This window comes from Saccostrea echinata, unplaced genomic scaffold, assembly GCF_033153115.1.
Source record: "Saccostrea echinata isolate AGI-Se365-2 ecotype Australia unplaced genomic scaffold, CSIRO_AGI_Sech_v1 ptg000030l, whole genome shotgun sequence".
In the NCBI taxonomy this organism is placed as follows: Eukaryota; Metazoa; Mollusca; class Bivalvia; order Ostreida; family Ostreidae; genus Saccostrea; species Saccostrea echinata.
Window position 1 is genome coordinate 36150340 of NW_026889779.1, and position 18042 is coordinate 36168381.

Genomic DNA, 18042 nt, shown 5'->3' on the forward strand with positions numbered 1-18042 from the left:
TTTTATTATATATATACATAAAAATTAAAATTCGGATTTAGCTTGAAATATTACGTACTATGTGTAATTAGAATAATATGCTATATCACCATAATAAAATAATTTGTTTAGATCCCGAAAAAAAATAACTCAAGTCCCGAATCGTCTTTACCCAAGTCCCGAACCGTCTTGTTGCTAGTCCCGAAACGTCGTATTAGTCAGGTCCCGAAACGTCGTGGTCCCGAAACATCGTGCACCCGTTTACGGACATAGCCGAAGCTTCAAAGACCAATGATATTGCTGGAATAAATCCTCGGGATTGCATCTTCCTTCCGTTGTGTAAGTTCAAGGAGAAACATTTGCGAAGTATTGACATTGCAGAAAAGTCGTTTAGAGTGACTAGATCAGTATTTGTTAAAAGACAAAAGATGCCACGCAGAGGACGTGCTTCTTCCCCAAAACCAAGTGGTGGTTCCGGTGGATTTATGGGTGCAAAATCGGGGTAAGTTCACAGATGTAAACAAACGCACATGGCATCAGACGATCGGTACTTCGGACGTTCCATAATCTATTACACAATAAAGTTTGATAATAAATTAATTGTAAAACATTATTCAAGAACCCCAGGGTTAAGAATTAATTTTAGTAAATAAATGTAAAACCACATTTTTACCTATGCAGAACCTGAGCAAATATATTAGAAAGCTTTCAAGACTGGGGGGGGGGGGGGATTCAGGTCCAATGTGTGGGAATATTTGCCAAAATATTTTGAATAAACAAGCCTTATTGAAAACAAAAAACTTTTTCTGATAATTCATGTTTCCCAGTTGGAGATGTGTATTACCAGAGACACAAATTACTTTACTCTTATTTATGTCTCTATAGCTGGTATTACAGTAACATACATTTGTTCACCTTTTACAGCTAGTGTGATGTAATGGATCTGTACCTTATAGGTGTAGTAACAGCATGAAATTGATGATGTGTTGGTAATACATAATGTTAACCATTCATTGTCTTTCTCTTTTAGACCCCCAGCTCGTGCTGCCCCGCCTCCCCCTCCACCAATGGTTGCCCAAACACAGCCTAGGCAACCTGGACTGATGGCACAGATGGCTACCACAGCAGCAGGTGTAGCTGTTGGATCAGCAGTTGTAAGTATACTTATAGCTGTAATGTACTCACTAGCTAACACTGTAATTTTATCGGTCTAGTATTCAGGGGCCCCACAGAAGCCCCCAAATTAGAATTTGGGACTCTTCTGGGCACCTTGCCAGGGCTAGAAATAATTATTTTATTTCACTGGTCCAGGGCTCAACATTAACGCTTGTCCGCTTGCCCGGTACCAGTGAAAAAAAATTACAGACAAGTGAATATTGCTGGGCACTTGTCCAATTGGACAAGTGCATTTTAATGTAAAGGAGTCTCTAAATAATAATAAGAACGACTGTGAAAGATAATCGGTAGTTTCAAGACGGAAGCTGTACATAAAAACCGGACTTCGATCCCGATAGGGAGTTCACATTGATTCGGGATCGAAGTTCACTAATTGCATACTACTGAAAAGGCATGGAACTTACGAACTTAACGAAGTTTGGTTCACTTGTGGACATTTATGTTGTCAGGACAGAAAGCCTAGATAAAATTTCGTTTTATGTGTTTGTTGTAAATATCAATGACATCACGAATCAATCAAGCACATGTCATGTGTAATGGACTTTATTTTAGTTTTCAAGTTGACAGTATTAGATCTTTATTGAAAAATTTTCGGACAAGTGAAGTTGAAGTTCGGACAAGTAAATGTCTTGGTCACTTGTCCGAATGGACAAGTAAGAAAAAAAGTTAATGTCGAGCCCTGTGGTCATTCGGGCTATCACCTTAAATTTTTACTGGTCAGCTGAGAACTTTCACTGTCCCACTGGACCAGTAGATTTTTAAAAGACTGGCCCTAAAGATTAAAATCATAAGAATAAAAGTAATATTTTGTTTATGTATTGTGTTACTTAATAGTACAACTTAACAAAACAGGAAATGGCAGAACTTGGACACACAACCCTGTCAAGTTCACTAGCCCCACCGTGAATGGATATTGTTATGCATAAAAAATACACTGACCCAAAGGGCACATGCCCTTTACAATGTACTGGCCCATATTAAAAATTCACTGGCCCCAGACCAGCGGGCCATCAATTATTTCGAGCCCTGCTTGCTGAAATCTGATGAAAATCTGTCTGTCATCAATTATTTAAGTCTCACAATTTTTACTTCATCCAAAGTAGAAAAGGCTTTTCAGGACACTTGTGCTAAAATCTATACTTTCTGTCTATAATGTGTAACTGTTCACAATTTGGACAATGTTACTGACACACTGGATCATTTTCACCTTACCTGTGATTGAGTATCCATGGGTGAAAACAGAAAATGATTCATATTTGTTTAAAAGGAAGGTCATGCCCACTTACAAGGGGAGATAATTGAATAGGGGGAAATAGGATGGAGTAAAGAATCATATGGTCAAAAAAGACAGCATTTGGAGGAAAGCTAGCCTGTGTGTTCTTCTAATGTACATGCTTTATGAATTTTTTCTTTGATGGGTTGAACTTCTATTTAAATGATGTATTTCTGAGTGAATTTAACATTTACCTGCTTGTCTTCAGGGTCATACACTAGGAGCAGCAATGACTGGAGCAATGGGAGGCGGAGGGCACAGTGAGCCCGCCCAAGCTCAGAGCTACCAGGAAAACCCCCAACAGTTTCAGCAGGCACCAGCCTGTCAGTTTGAGCTCAAACAGTTCATCGAGTGCACTCAAACTCAGCCAGACATATCACTGTGCCAAGGCTTCAATGACCTCCTCAAAAACTGTAAACTTCAGCATGGTAAGTTTATGGAGAATGATACATAAGAAAATGTTTGCTAAAATGATATCTTTTGTCAAACTTGCTCCTTCAGACTTCTGTTAAAGTCGTTGAGGTAGCTGGTACATTACTCTATTCCAATTATTAGAACCCTGCTCTGCAGGTGCCCAATAGTAATCAGTCTGCCTGTCTGTACATCCGTCCATCTGATTTCATTTGTCCAGGGCATATTTTCTCTCCTCTTGGCCCAGTTGAGCTCAAACTACACTCGTAGTGTGCCCACCAGTAGAGGGTGTGCAGTGACCTTGAGCCAATTTTTCTAGATCAAAGGTCAAGGTCAAAAAACCTCTGTATAAAATCCTTGTCTGGAGCATATTTTCTCTCCCCTTGACCCAGTTGGGCTCATACTTGACCAATAGATTGTCCTTGGGTAGAAGGTAGGCATTGACCTTGAACCAATTTTCTAGATGAAAGGTCTAGGTAAAAAAAAAAAAACCTCTTTGTAAAAATCCTTATATCTGGAGATCTTAGCATATTTTCTCTCTCCTTGGCCCAGTTGAGCTCATAATCCATGGATTGCCCATGGGTAGAGGTTATGCAGTGATTTTGAAGTAATGAACCAATTTTCTGCTTGAAAGGTCAATATTAGAAACCTTTCTGTGTAAATTTCTTGTCTGGAGCATATTTTCTACCCCGGTGGCCCTTCCTGGTTCATACTTCACCTGTAGAGTGTCAGAGGATAGAGGGTGACCTTGCACCACGTTTCTAGATTTGTGGTCAAGGTCTCTGTAAAATTCTCTTTTTGAGCATTTTCCTCCTGTGCCAATCTGGCTCAAACTTCCAAAGATTACCCTTGGATAAAGGGTCTTTCATCTAACATCCTTTGCTAAGGACCCTTTGAAATGGTCACTATCTAAATGATGTCTTGTTGTAGAATTTGTTATGAATTGCACATAAAATATTTACAAAATACAAGTATTATGGATTGATGTATTAGTTCATAATAATTGTATTTTTAATTATACATGTATGTATTTGAAGATGTTTTCTGTTCTTTGCAGGTATACAGTAAACTATTTATGTGATAATGGTCTGTGGTGTGAATAAAAGAAAGTAAATTTGAATGTGTAGAATATATGAAGCAGACCTTTGGACAGTTGCATTATGTGATAAACATATATTTTACTGTGACAGTTTTTGTACAGTAAATTTTTCTCACTGCAAATAAAAGATTTGAAATAAAAGGTTTGTGTTATATTTCATGCCAGTAAAGCTATGACTTTAGTTCTAATTTACAATTGGTTGTCTGTTTGGTTTGGAGATGATAATTTTTTTTTTCTGAGTTACTTACATGTATAAGTTGAAAATCATAAAGTATCATGGGCATGATTCAAAGGCATCATGGTGTGGATGAAAGATGCATCTATGAATGATATCTAGATTTTAAAATTAATTTTTCAATAGTTTCTATGTTTCAAATGTTTCAATTGTGATTAAAATACCTGTTGATTTTCTGTCTGAAGGTCAGAGGCACTGAGGAATTGAAAATAATGTGTGATCAGAAAATGGGCATAAATTGAATAACATGCACATTTGACAAAGTGTACCGTAAAAGTCATACAGATATCAGTATGAAAGTTTAAGATATTCTTTAATTTTGACGTGTTCAAAACCTAATTTTACTGGCCATAGACCAAAAATCCTTCTGTCATGGTAAGGTTTCCTTTGTCCAACTGTAAAAAAGAAAAAAATTACTAAAATTTTATCCTATATATTTTTAGTGATGGGGTGTCTGTCTTTCTGTCCGTCCGTCCATAACGCTTTGCGGTGCCCATCTCTTATCCGCAACTCCTCTTACACCACTGAATAAAATTTAACAAGACTTTCACAGAATCTTTGTTACATAGTGCCATCGTGCACCTCCTATTTTACTTTTATGGACATAAAGTAGGGATTTGCGATAGCAAACATAGACACTGCCATTCTTTCTATAATATTGAGGGGTACCCAGCTTTTATCCGCAACTCCTCCTATACCACGGAATAAAAAATTTAATGATACTTTCACAGAATCTTTGTTACATAGTGCAAATGTGACCTCCTATTTTACTTTTTGATCGGACACTTATTTCGGGTCTCCCATAGCAAAACATGGACTTTGTCACTATAGTCATATAGGAGGCTGGGGGTATCATTTTGTGAGCTCAGTGCTCACAGTATACCTTTAGTTTGATTTTAATTTATGAATAAAAGGATTGACATTGCATTAAATTTGCGCATATTTTGAGACAATTTAGATGCTGTCATTAAAGAGTAATACCAGATCGCAAGTGTTTGCCTATGAGATTATTCTCCTTCGTACTTGCGTAACTAGTAAAGAAGCAACAGCATTTATTCAATAATTTACATAAATATACATTACATATATAAAATAGAGCATAAAATGCTCAGGTGAGTATATGGCCTATGGGCTTCTTATCAGCCTGAAACTAAGGAATTTAATTAAGCATCAATTTTGTTTGAAAAGGAGTTTTGGAAAGAAAGATAGATTTTCAGTTTAAAAAATTTTAATTTTGGCCCCTAACTGGACTCCGGGATGAAAATTCCCAATCTTATTGAATATCTACAGGACATTGCCAATCATATTCTAAACAATGATTTGGCTACTTCGTAAAATGTAAGAGGAGTTCTGGGAAGATGGATTTTGTAAATTTATGTCGTTTAGGGCCTCCAATTGGCTTACCCAATGTAAATGAAAATTCTGAACTTTTTTGGCCAGGCATGTAGTAATAGTAGGGGGGGGGGCTGTTTTTACTGTTAATTTAGTATGAAAATGCTCATTGAAAGGCGGGTCCCCCCCCCCCCCATTTTTGTAGTATAGGCAAATCTTCCTATGTTAATGTATTCGAATTATTTTGTCGAAAAAGTTTGAATCTAACGATCCTCCTCCCACCCACCAGAAGAAATACGATTTTATAGCTCGGACAATTTTCTTTTTTATGTTTTTCAAAGAATTTTCAGGTAGGTTGTCAAAACAATACTACGTGCCTGTTGGCTACTGCATAAAATGCAAAAGGAATTCACGGTACCGGTTTTTTGGTAGAAATACGTACGTATCTTTCGACCCCCAATTGGGTCCGAGAGTGAAAATGACATCACCAATCACAATCTAAAAGATTATTTGGCTACTCACAAAATTTGAGAGGAATTCTGGGAAACCGCTTTATGTGGGAAAATGTCTTTTTGGTCCCGAGGGTGAAAATGAAATTTTTTAAAAACCTTATTGTATACCTACAGGACACTATCTGTATCATATTCAACAAGATGATTTGGCTACTGAGTAAAATTTAAGAGGAGACTGATTGACGAAGATAATTTGACAGACAGACGGACGGACGGACGGACCGAGATAACAGCTTTCTATAGAAAGTTCGGGTATTAAAAAGTTGGATAAACTTCATCTGGGGAGGAGGTTTTCTCTAAATCCTCCAAAGACTGCATTTTACATAGGTTTCACATGAACTAAATTACATAAATTTATCATCAACTTGTACGAAAATTTAATTTTGCATTAGTGCGCAAAGATTGAACACACTGATGTAACACAATCATTGCAGCGAGCTTTGACTGATTCATTGGCGTAGTTGAGCGGTATTGGTTACAAAGAATCTGGGGGGATTACACGAGCCAAATGCCCATGCCCATTTTGCGGCTATACTGTACGAATTTACCTAGGCATTTAAATGTGTACAGTACTTGTCAAAATGTTGATACATTGTATCTAGATTCTAAACAAACTAAAAGCTTGTGCTTTACTTTATTAATTTTGGACTTCATACCAAGCAGATAGCAGCTATGTCCTCGTCATCGTTCTATAAAGATGGGATGACACGGAAGGGAGGGGACACAGTAATCAAACCACAGTTTCTCGGACTGAAGAATCATTAACACTCCATTATCAAGTAAAAACTTAATGGAAAGGGCATTCTGGATGGAAGGACAAGAAAGTTGTTAATACAAAAGAGAATTCAATTATTCAAATAATAAAATTCTCAGCAAGTCAGAAAGACTGCAATCGAGCAAGAATGTTCAGCTAATTTTTGCAGATGCCTCGGTGAAGATCTGAGTTTGAAAGAAATTATAAAATGACCATAACTATAAGCTAGCTAGTTCACTTTCTATACCTTAATATCTAACTGTATAATGTCCGTGAACATCTTTGGTTTCTTCAATATTCTAAATGGATCCGTCATAAGAATTATTTCACGACACGAAGCCAAGAACCATGCAACTCTTGAACGCGCGCACACACACACACACACACACACACACACACACACACATACACACACCCTCTCTCACACACAGTCATTCACATACAATGGACAAGTAAGAAACCAACCTGTATATATCGTATCACATACAATGGACAAGTAAGAAACCAACCTGTATATATCGTGGAAAGACTGAGGATCGCATAATAAAACAACAACGAAAGCTAGATAATAAAACAGCACAGAGGTGCAAGGGAAAAAAAACACTCTGCATATGATTTATGGAAAGTCTGTGAAAATTTCCCGTCATTATATGATTCCAATAACGAAGGCCTTCCCACAACACTCTGTAAACAGTTCCCTCAAGTCAAGTCATATGATTCTAGTAACACAGTGCATTGTGCATTTAATTTGTTCAGTTAATCTATTTATGCCAATCTAATTGATTTTGAAAAAGAATGATGAAGGTTTAAACCATCTTTGAAGGCAAATTGTGAAATTACAAATACATGTAAAATAAATTTTAGGTTCAGACATACAACTACTGAGTATATGACCTTTTCCGGAAAACATTTTAGATAGTGGACAATTACTAGTACTCCAGCTATACTGCAGTTCTGGAGAGGAGACCCCTTTGCAAACTAGACGGTGGGGATGCGGGACTTCATCGATGGTACATATTTACGTGAATTGGAGAAGTAACGAGGGGGGGGGGGGGGCAAAGAGGTGCCCAAGCCACTAAAAAAGTATTGCGTATGTGCATCAAAAAATGCGCGTTAATATTTAGTTTTATCTGATCAAAAGTTATTTTACTACATGACTGAAGCAATTTATCAAATGGATTATCAGTTTATCTTAACTTTGGTCATCTGCTTTTGTTTGTAGTCTAAGTAGTTCACACACTGGTACAAACATTGAGGGGAAACAATCTTCCAAAGTAAGTAAAATGTTTGTATCATCAAATGCTTGACTCTGTTACGTAGCATTGAACAAAAACCTGAGATGATTCTAGTGACCCTAAGATGTGTTTAATCTTTTTTTTTTTTTTTTTCATTTTTACATATTTAGATTATTTTGGTTGTATGTTGTTCATTATATATACATGTACATGTACGTACTCTGTGTCTGGTATGCAATAGGAGAATTCGCTTTCATGCTAAGGGTGTCGCTATCAAATATTGATTGAATTTGTTTGTATTGTTTAGTTTATAATCTTGTAACATCTCGTTTGAATATCTTCCACTGTCGATCTATCTTATCTATTTTCCTCTGTGACATATTATTGCGTATGATAAACGCAAAGATTTTTCCCCGAATAAACAAAATACAATCATTATCTTTGCATGAAATGTGAAGATAACGAACAGTGGTCATTCTCAAAAGTCCATTTAAACAATACAAATTATGAGCAGAGCCAAGACGGACCTCTGAAAACAGAGGTAGGATCAGGTGCCATAGAGGAGTAAGCATCCCCTGTCGACCAGTCACACCCGCCTTGTGCTCCTTGTCATGATCGGGTAAAAATAAAAATCAGTAGACAATTCAGTGTGGAAATAATGGTCTAACAATTTGTATGAAAGACATCAGTCAACATTGGTCTTAAACGACAGATTATATTTTCAAACAAGGTCATTATATCGACCATAGAATTTGCGAAAGGTTGACTTTAAACGAGATTGTTGATATTCTTGTTTCATCAACTTACTTTTCAATAGCTTGTCTCGTTTTAGAAATTGTTTGCATGTAGAATATTCTAGCGTATCGAATCAAATGTGATATATACTCCAAATCAGGGATGGGGTCAATTACTTTAAAAAGTAATTAATTAAATTACAATTACTTTGACTTTTTCTTCAATTAAATTACAATTAAATTACAGGCTTTCTAAGACATGTAATTAATTAAATTACAATTACTTTGCAAAAGTAATTAATTAAATTACAAATTACATTTTTAATTTTTTTGAAAATTTTTATAATCCTTCACTGTAAAAAATGTGTTTACAATTCAAACACTTTTCTAAACACTTTCTTGTCACCTCCTTTTTTATATGTTTAATTTCTAAACATGTAAAATTCCTAAACATGTCTTAGAAAGTGTTTAGAAATTAAACACTTGTGTGCTTAGAAATTAAACATATCTAAACACATAATCACAAGTGTTTAAATTCTAAACACATAACAGCACATGTGTTTAAAATCTAAACACATCATAAGTTTAATTTGTGCCTGCAGAAAAACAAAACACTCTCGTAAATTTAGGCACAAAAAGTTTATGTTTTTTAAATGCGCATAATTGTCAAAATTTTCAAAATATGTAACCAATATTAATTATTTTCCATAAAGGCACTGAATGTTGGGATATGTATTTAATTATACAATGCAATGGTCACTGTGCGATGTACATGTACTTAATTTACACAAATAATGTAGGAGATAGAACTGAATAGATTTCATTTATCTCAACAATTCAATCGGAATGACACATAATTTATAACGTACACATAGATAAACAACTTTTAATCTTCAAAATTATTAAGAAAATAATATTAAGCTGACAATTTAATATCAAAACTTCATTGAATATTTCTAAAAGGCTTTATTAAAGAATTGTTAAACTAAAAATACAAAATGCATATTTATATATATATTTATTATAATCATATTTTGAATCGGCTGCAGAGTTTTCCTCATGTCAATCACAAAATATAAAATTTTATGAACTTTCAGCAAGTCCCAAAGTACCACATATTATAATCTATATCCCATCAATAACTGCCAGAAAGTAACCCATTTCGAATGCACGAGGATAATTGTAAACACTGTCGAATTAACACAGTAGTCTTCAACAAATGAAGTTTCAAAGTGTTGATTATGGAACAACAACATTGCTCTTGAAGATGACACCAGGTACTCTGATACGTGTATTTTGAGTTCGATCTGGACTACGTACGGTGCCTGTAGGAAAGAGAGCCAGATTTTAGAAGAAGTACACTATCACTGATATTTTACATTACTTAGAAAAACAAAATTGTTCAAATTTTAGTGAAACTACACAGATATAAATATAGATGATTTTAATGACATTTAATATTATTTCTTCTCCTGCAAGTCTATGAACGAATTCAAGATATCCCAAGTCAACTTTATTTACGGTGCTCATCGTGGTTAATTAATGCAAAGAAAAAGAAAACAAACCTTTAATGTATTGCAGCAACAAGATGCCCTTTCACGTATTTCACTATTTTGTCATGGTTATCCCTTAAATTGGGTTGTCATAACTCTCATTTATACATCACCTTAGCTTGTTGTGTTTTCTTTGTTTACATAGCCGCTCAAATTAACGTTCAAATATATGTGTGTCATTTCCGGGAAGATAACTCTGCACTTTACAGTAAAACGTGTTTAATTTCTAAACGCGTTTAGATATAAAACATGTTAAGACATAAGTGTTTAGTTGTTAAACACAATACTATACACGTTTAGATCTAAACATGTAATAGAAGTGTTTATTTCCTAAACACAATTTTTACAGTGTTGTCAATGAATATACAGAACATCATTTATTTGTATATAAGCTCAGCCTCTGCACAAACAGTACAAGAAATAATATGCTATAGGCATTGTGTATCATTCTGGTTTAATTTATATCATTTATTTACAAAACAATAAGAATCTCTTAAAGAACTATCCGAGTTCAGTTTGATGCAGTTTCCACCACACAAAACCTACATGTACACAAATTGCATGGCTTATGATATTTGATTAAAAGTGAGTATTTTAATATATAGTGAAATGAGTCGCAACTGTGACCCCTCAAATTAAACATTTCCTTTGAAGGTAACCTGAACATCCTAAATTGCTATTTATGTTGAACAATTTTACTTCATAAATCAGAATTGTACAGATAGAAAATTCATTCATAAATATCTGTTTAGATGTTAAAATAATTATCAAATTGAAATAATTGAGTTTTTCTTTTCTAAAGCTAGCGGGGCATTTTAAATTGAAATAATTTTAGCTGTGATCTGGAGGGGAATTATCTCTTCCCAACAAGAGAGAACTTTATTAATGACACACACCTTCTTTTTCTTTCTTATTGATCAAACAACAAAGATTGAAATATAATAAATGTGTGTTTTATAGCTGAATAGACCTAAGAAGGGTGGTTCAAAATTCATATTTATAAACATAGATCAAAAAATTCAAATTTTACATAATGATTAAAAAGAAACTAGTTTATTATTATCAAGCCAATCATTTAATTATTTTTTTGTAAGCATTAACCTAAGATTTTGTAAAATTGAAGGATTGAGGATATGTTTAACAATAAAATAAAAACCAGTAAAATGGGGAGTAGTGGTGACGATATATCATGAATGAATGTGTATTATATAAAGTAATTGAAAAAGTAATTGAAATTACATGGTATTTTTTCAGTGTAATTAATTAAATTACAATTAAAAGTAATTGAAAAAATGTTCAATTACAAATTACTACCAATTACTTCAAAAAATGTAATTAATTACAGTCAATTACAATTACTTTTTTCAATTATCCCATCCCTGATCCAAATGCATGCAGGTGATAATGATATATTGTCGCATAAATAAAGAAAGTTCATAATAGAAAAGTTGGAAGTCATCACATTTATCATAAAGTTTAGTTGTCTCTAGTTTTTCTCTAGTAAAACGTCCAAATATGACACTCATATGCATGTGTCAGACTCTATGGTGTCGATTTTTGTTTCGAGTTCAATGGGATATATCAAATCAACGCAGGAATGAAACTGAATACATGTAGTGTTAATTGATAAAACCTCGTCGATATATCTTAATGTTGAATTGATTGATTGATTGAATGTTGTTTGACGCCCCGTTCGAGAATTTTTCACTCATTTAGAGACGTCACCATATTTCGGTAAAGGGCTTTAAATCTTTACTCGGCACTCAGGGCCATTGAGCAGCGAGGGTTCTTTCTCGTGCCTACGCTTACCGTGACACGGGACGTCGGTTTTTAAGGTCCCGCAAAACCGAAAACCGAAAGATCCGCAACTCTTACTTCAAAGTGCAGAGCGTTTGGCGAAGGAACAGTTGCTTCCTATTTTTTTTATCGAGTCGCGGCTGTGATTCGAACACACGACCTCCCGATCACGGGACGAGCGCTCTACCGACTGAGCTATAAATGTTGAATTGAAGGCCACAGCAAGAGACTCATTCTTTTCATGTAGAAGTTTTTGAATAAATCCTGCTTCATAAGAATACATAAAAGGTCTGCTTGTAATGGGGCACAATAAGTACCCATGGAAATTCCAGCAGATTGTTGGAAGACCTGGTCTCTGAAAACTACATAGATATTGTTAATGAGAAATCCAAGCATACTTTTAATATCAACGACGGAGTACTTGTATGTGTAATCAGACTGTTTTTTAACAAAATAAGTTTGCAAATGACCAATGACAAGGTATACAAATTTATGAGTTCCATTTGTATTGAAAAAGCAGTTTATTTTAGTACAATTTTGTGATTTTAAATTCTCTAAAAGTTCCTCGGGGTTTTAAAGTATCTACATCTGATTAACACCGCTTCTCGGATACTGTATGAGTATGTAAATTGACATATTCAAATTTTAGCGCAATCACTGGGTATTGGGTGGTTGGCATAATCATGAATTAGCGCAACGCAAGTCTGCGCCACGTACTGTGTTTATTTATGATTTACTAACGGTATTCATGAATTAGCGCATTCTTGTCTGCACCAAAGCCGCTAAAATATGTAGCCCGCTTTTTTAAATACACATACAGTATGTTGTACAGTACTCCTGAAGTTTCTCCTTCATTGCTGTTAGGGTAATACATGTATTTTCGCGAAGAGTAAAGAAAGATGCTTGGTAGAACATTATCTAGAACCCGCTATGTATCTTTGTAGGGATTTTTAGGGAGTTTATATAGGAATCCAGTATAGATATGGTAAATCAAGTTGCTTGTTAGGAGTATTAAAAATACTTAAAACTGACGTATTATTTTGAAGAATTTCCACCGTAGAAAGGGAACCGTGAGTATAAATTGGATCACCACTTGTAGAATTAAATCCAAGTTCCTCTAAAATGCTGTTGTACTAATGAGCCTTACAAAGACAATGTTGTTACCTACTTTGTCTGCTGGGACCATTATATAATGATCGTTTAATCTAATTCTTTTTTCACTTCTGAATTATTGAAGACAGAAGTATAGATGGTTTTCATATTGCCCCTCAACCGTTTGAGTTGTCAACATCTATCTTGTTCATTTAATCCATTCTGGCAAAGTGTCAAAGTCTTCTTCAAATTTGACCCATCGTCTGGCATAATCTTTGACAGAATTCATGATATTTATGAAATTTTGTTGCAGTTGAAAGACTGGGGCTCCCTAATTTGCATTTATGGGTAAAATTGGATATTAAGTAATTGGTATTGGTTTCGAGCACCTTCACTCCCATTCCCCAAAGCAAAAAAGTGACATAAAATATTTCTCTAAACCTCAGATCGACACAAAATTACACGACACGCAGCGAGTTTCCCACTTCATTCGCAAGTAATCAGTTCAATGTAAAATTTGTCATAAAACGTTTTTAAAAATCAAAACTCCATAATAATTTTCAATGGATCGTGTGTTTTGGGTGTCCTATACCTAATTCTAAACGATGCATCCACAGAGAAATTTTGCAGCCTTTGACAATTATGATACTTAGTCTACCTAAATATCATTTCCTCTTCTGATGAATTTCAGGGAACGCACCATGCTTCTGAGAACTGCTCTTCTGGTTGGTGGATTTGTCCTCCGATTTATCGAGTTTTTCCTGTTCAGATTGGTGAGTATCATCATCAAATGATGGGCTGTTTTCTTCTTGAGTTATTTGGTAAATATGATTACGAATATCAAATTATGAAAAAGATGCCATAGATTACATGTTTTATATAAAAAAAAATACTTGAGTTCGACACTGATCTAATCAATATTTAATTGGAACTACTGTGTATTTGTTTTTACTTGTTGGAACACAGATGGACCTGTACGACAAATTGCTGTACTCTCCTCTGCAGACGTCACTTTTACCAGTCGTCTCCAAAATTCCAAGAACACTGGTTATAGGAAATAAGACTTACACAGTATTCACAGCTAATATCGTTTCCTACACCAGAACCTTCTTGGTCATACCCATTGCTATCTGTCTAAAGTTAGTATGTCTTAGGGAAGTGGTTTTCTTAGATTTGGTCCAACTTTTCATCACGTTATAAAATTATAACCCTGAAGAGATATCTCGGCTATTTTGTCAGGTACCAATGCCACATGACAGCATTTCTGTTGGTTGTTCTCCACGATTTCCTTGATCACGTGGACGGAATCGTAGCCAAGGCTCATCGTGAGATGTTTGGACAAGTTGATGATCCATTGCTTGGAGGATTCATGGATGCCTTTTGCGACAAGGTGCCACTTACGTCATTATTCTTCATTTCATGAATGGTGAATTTCTGATTTGATTTCTTCACATTTGTTTGTATTACAGATTGTGAACGTCTTCGCTCTCTGGTCAGTACTTATGGTTACAGAATTTGGTACATTCTCCATGTTTGAATCCTGTTTATATGTTGGAGCTTGTGGAATCATTATATTCTATGAGTTCATTCTTGGTGTGGTGCGGGTACAGGACTATTTCAGAGCATACTACGAGAGGTTTTATTTTTTGTGACGTCGTTAATTCAGAACTTCTCATCAAACATGGAATGAAATTTGATTTTTATTTATGTCAATTTTTTGTTTAGATTGTATGGTAGATCAGATGATAAAATGTCCAAAAGCAGTACAGCCGCTGTAATGGAAGGGAAACTGAAGGAAAAACTGGAATCCACGGGAATTGCATGTCTCTGTCTGGCTCAGGCAAATGCTTGTGCTGCCTCCTCCATATGTAAGTCCAAGCGGAGTGTAGAATGCGTCAGTACTGAAGTGTGAAATTAAAGATTCATTTTGGGTTAATCAGTTACTAATATGTTGTTTTTTATTCTTATTAAAGCTGGAATAATAGGAATTCTGTGTTTGCTCCTGTCTGTTCGTTTGGCCCATGCAAGTCTTCAAAACAAGCTACTTGCTAGGTCAGCAGCAAAGAAGAACGAAATGGCTGAAGAAACAACAGTCCCTGAGGGGAAAATCAAAACAGATCTAGAAAAACAAGAAGACATTGTTTCTGAATACAAACCAGTAAGTTAGCAAAGACGTGAAATGTTGCAATTGTTTCAGAAGTTTAAGGCATTTCCATATATTTTTATTATTATTATTGAAACAGATACCAAGGCAGTCGTCTGCTCTTGATCTTTCTGGAGAGCCGGAAAAGGATTCCAAGCTTCTGTACGATGATCCAAAGACGAAAAAGGACGACATCAATAGAATGCGGTAAGGACATCTCATAAAACTATTTGGTCAATGAAAATTCTTGATTAAATGCTAAAAATGGTCTCTTGCACCCATAGGATCGAGTCAAGCAGTGGGTCAGAGAGTACTGAAATAGAAGAGGATGGTAAACAATTTAAACGGTTGAGCAGACGGCGATCTTTCATAGCAAAATCTCTGGACGACCGCGTAGATAGAGTCTACACTGTTGGTTGTTTTGACCTCTTCCATCGAGGGCATGTTCGTTTGCTCCAGAGAATGAGGAGGCTTGGAAAAGAGGTTGCTTGCGCTTCTCATTTTCAATCCAAGTACGAAAGCTAATTATGATGTTGTTCCAAGAAGTCAGAGAGTTAATGAACAAGTTATTGATTCACAGGTGATAGTGGGAGTTCACGACAGTAGAAGCATTCTGAAACTGAAGTCCAAAATCCCAATTGACAGCACTGAAACTCGAATGACCAATGTTAACAAATATGCAGATGTAGTAAGTAAATAAAATACCTAGTTGTCAGCTGTTCTATTGTTTGTCAATCATATCACAATGGTTCATTGTCGTTTACAGGTATTTTGTGTAGCTGGAACAGACCCTACTCCATTTTTGGAATGCATCGCCAACACCAGCTCAGATTTGACCAGAATGTATGTACGCGGTGATGATATGCAGAATTTTCCCGCACGCCAACTCGCTGAACGAATAATGACCATCAAATTCTTGCCCTACTCACAAGGCGTGTCATCGACTAAACTCCGTAAAGAGCAGTACAACTCCTCTAGATTTGGCCCTCATATAAACGATGATGGACATGCGATGTTTTATTGAGTTGCATAATTAACTTCCATGTTTATTTATTATCCATGACAGCACAATCAATACGTTAGTTACAATTGCAAATAAAACATTCTTCACTTTACCATTTTCTTGCTTTTTAGCTCGTCTGAGCCGAAGGCTTTTCTGATCACATTTTGTCTGATCGGCGCCCCCTGTCCACATTTTCGACTTCTCCTCAAGAACCACTGGGCCAATTTCAACCAAACTTGCCACAAAGTATCCTTGGGTTTAAGGGATTCAAGTTTGTTCAAATGAAGGGCCACACCTTCTTCCAAGAGGAGATAATTATGGATTAGTGAAAAAATAATGGCATCTTTAAAAAATCCTCTTCTCAAGAACCACTGGGATAGAAAATATGAAACTTACGTGGAAACATCCTCAGGTAGTGTAGAATCAAGATTGATCTAATCATGACCCCCGGGGGTAGGATGGGGCCACAATGGGTGATCAGAGTTCTACATAGGAAAAATCTTTATAAAATCTTCTCAAGAACAGCTAAGCCATGATTGATCATATTTTTATGGAAGCAGCCTCAGGTAGTGTAATCAAGTTTGTTCAAATCATGACAACCGGGGTAGGTTGGGGCCACAATGGGTGATTGAAGTTTTACATATATATACAGTGTATATAGAAAAAATCTAAAAATCTTCTCAATATGGAAGCATCTTCAGATAGTGTAGAATCAAGTTTGTTCTAATCATGACCCCCAGGGGTAATGTGGGGCCACAATGGGCAATCAAAGTTTTACATAGTAATGCATAGGAAAAAACTTCATCTTAAGAACATCTAAGCTACATGTATGATATAAATTTATATGGAAGCATCCTCAGGTAGTGTAGAATCAAGTTTTTTTTTCTTCAAATGATGACCCCTGGGGTAGGGTGGGGCCACAACGGATGATCAAAGTTTTACATAGGAATACATAAGGAAAATCTTTAAAAATCTCCTCAAGAACATCTAAGCCATGATTGGTCATATTTATATGGAAGCATCTTCAGGTGTAGAATCAAGTTTGTTCAAATCTTGTCCCCTAGGGGTAGGGTGGGACCAAAACAGAAGATCAATCGTATAGGAAACTACTTAAGCCATGATAAGCCAAGAAATATGGAAGCGTCCTCAGGTAGTGTAGATTTAAGTTTGTTCAAATCATCCTTCTTGACCACTTATATAGTTAAATTTTTCAATACTAAACTGATTTCTGCTTTTTTTCCTATCTTAAGTGCTCAGGTGACCCTAGCCCTAGGGGACAAGATTTGAACAAACTTGATTCTACACTACCTGAAGATGCTTCCTATCTTAAATGCTCAGGTGAGCGAAGTGGCCCATGGACCTCTTGTGTAAAATTCCTTATGACTTATGAAAACTCCATCAATTTACAGTGATAACTTTACAACACACTGGAGTGCTTGACTATATGTCAAAGGGGAAAATAAAAAAGAAGAAAAAAAGGCAAAACATGCATTAATGGATTATAAATGTTAATCATTTTTGAAAATCCTTTATATTGTTATGCCAGTGCCCCTTACACAGCAATGACAAACAGATGTACCTGCATAGACAGCCCTACGTCAGATGGAAACACCCCCCCCCCCCCCCAAAAAAAAACGACTATGGTGGGTTTCTAAAGCTAACCAGATGTGAGTTTCCAGCAAATAAAGAAAATATGCATAAAAGACATGTGAAG

At 35.6% G+C, this 18042-nt stretch overlaps 2 protein-coding genes across 2 annotated transcripts; both read left to right on the plus strand.

Annotated features, from left to right (window-relative positions):
- The first annotated feature begins 318 nt into the window (after positions 1–318).
- Positions 319–4079, plus strand: LOC133196790 (coiled-coil-helix-coiled-coil-helix domain-containing protein 2-like). Its single transcript, XM_061332648.1, has 4 exons — positions 319–481; positions 1010–1133; positions 2637–2856; positions 3897–4079. Exons 1-4 carry the CDS (start codon positions 408–410, stop codon positions 3905–3907), a joined length of 429 nt encoding a protein of 142 aa, XP_061188632.1. The 5' UTR covers positions 319–407; the 3' UTR covers positions 3908–4079.
- A 9801-nt stretch (positions 4080–13880) lies between these two features.
- Positions 13881–16402, plus strand: LOC133196791 (uncharacterized). Its single transcript, XM_061332650.1, has 10 exons — positions 13881–13955; positions 14149–14321; positions 14422–14572; positions 14652–14818; positions 14908–15050; positions 15156–15340; positions 15426–15532; positions 15610–15808; positions 15906–16013; positions 16092–16402. Exons 1-10 carry the CDS (start codon positions 13884–13886, stop codon positions 16347–16349), a joined length of 1563 nt encoding a protein of 520 aa, XP_061188634.1. The 5' UTR covers positions 13881–13883; the 3' UTR covers positions 16350–16402.
- Positions 16403–18042: the final 1640 nt, after the last annotated feature.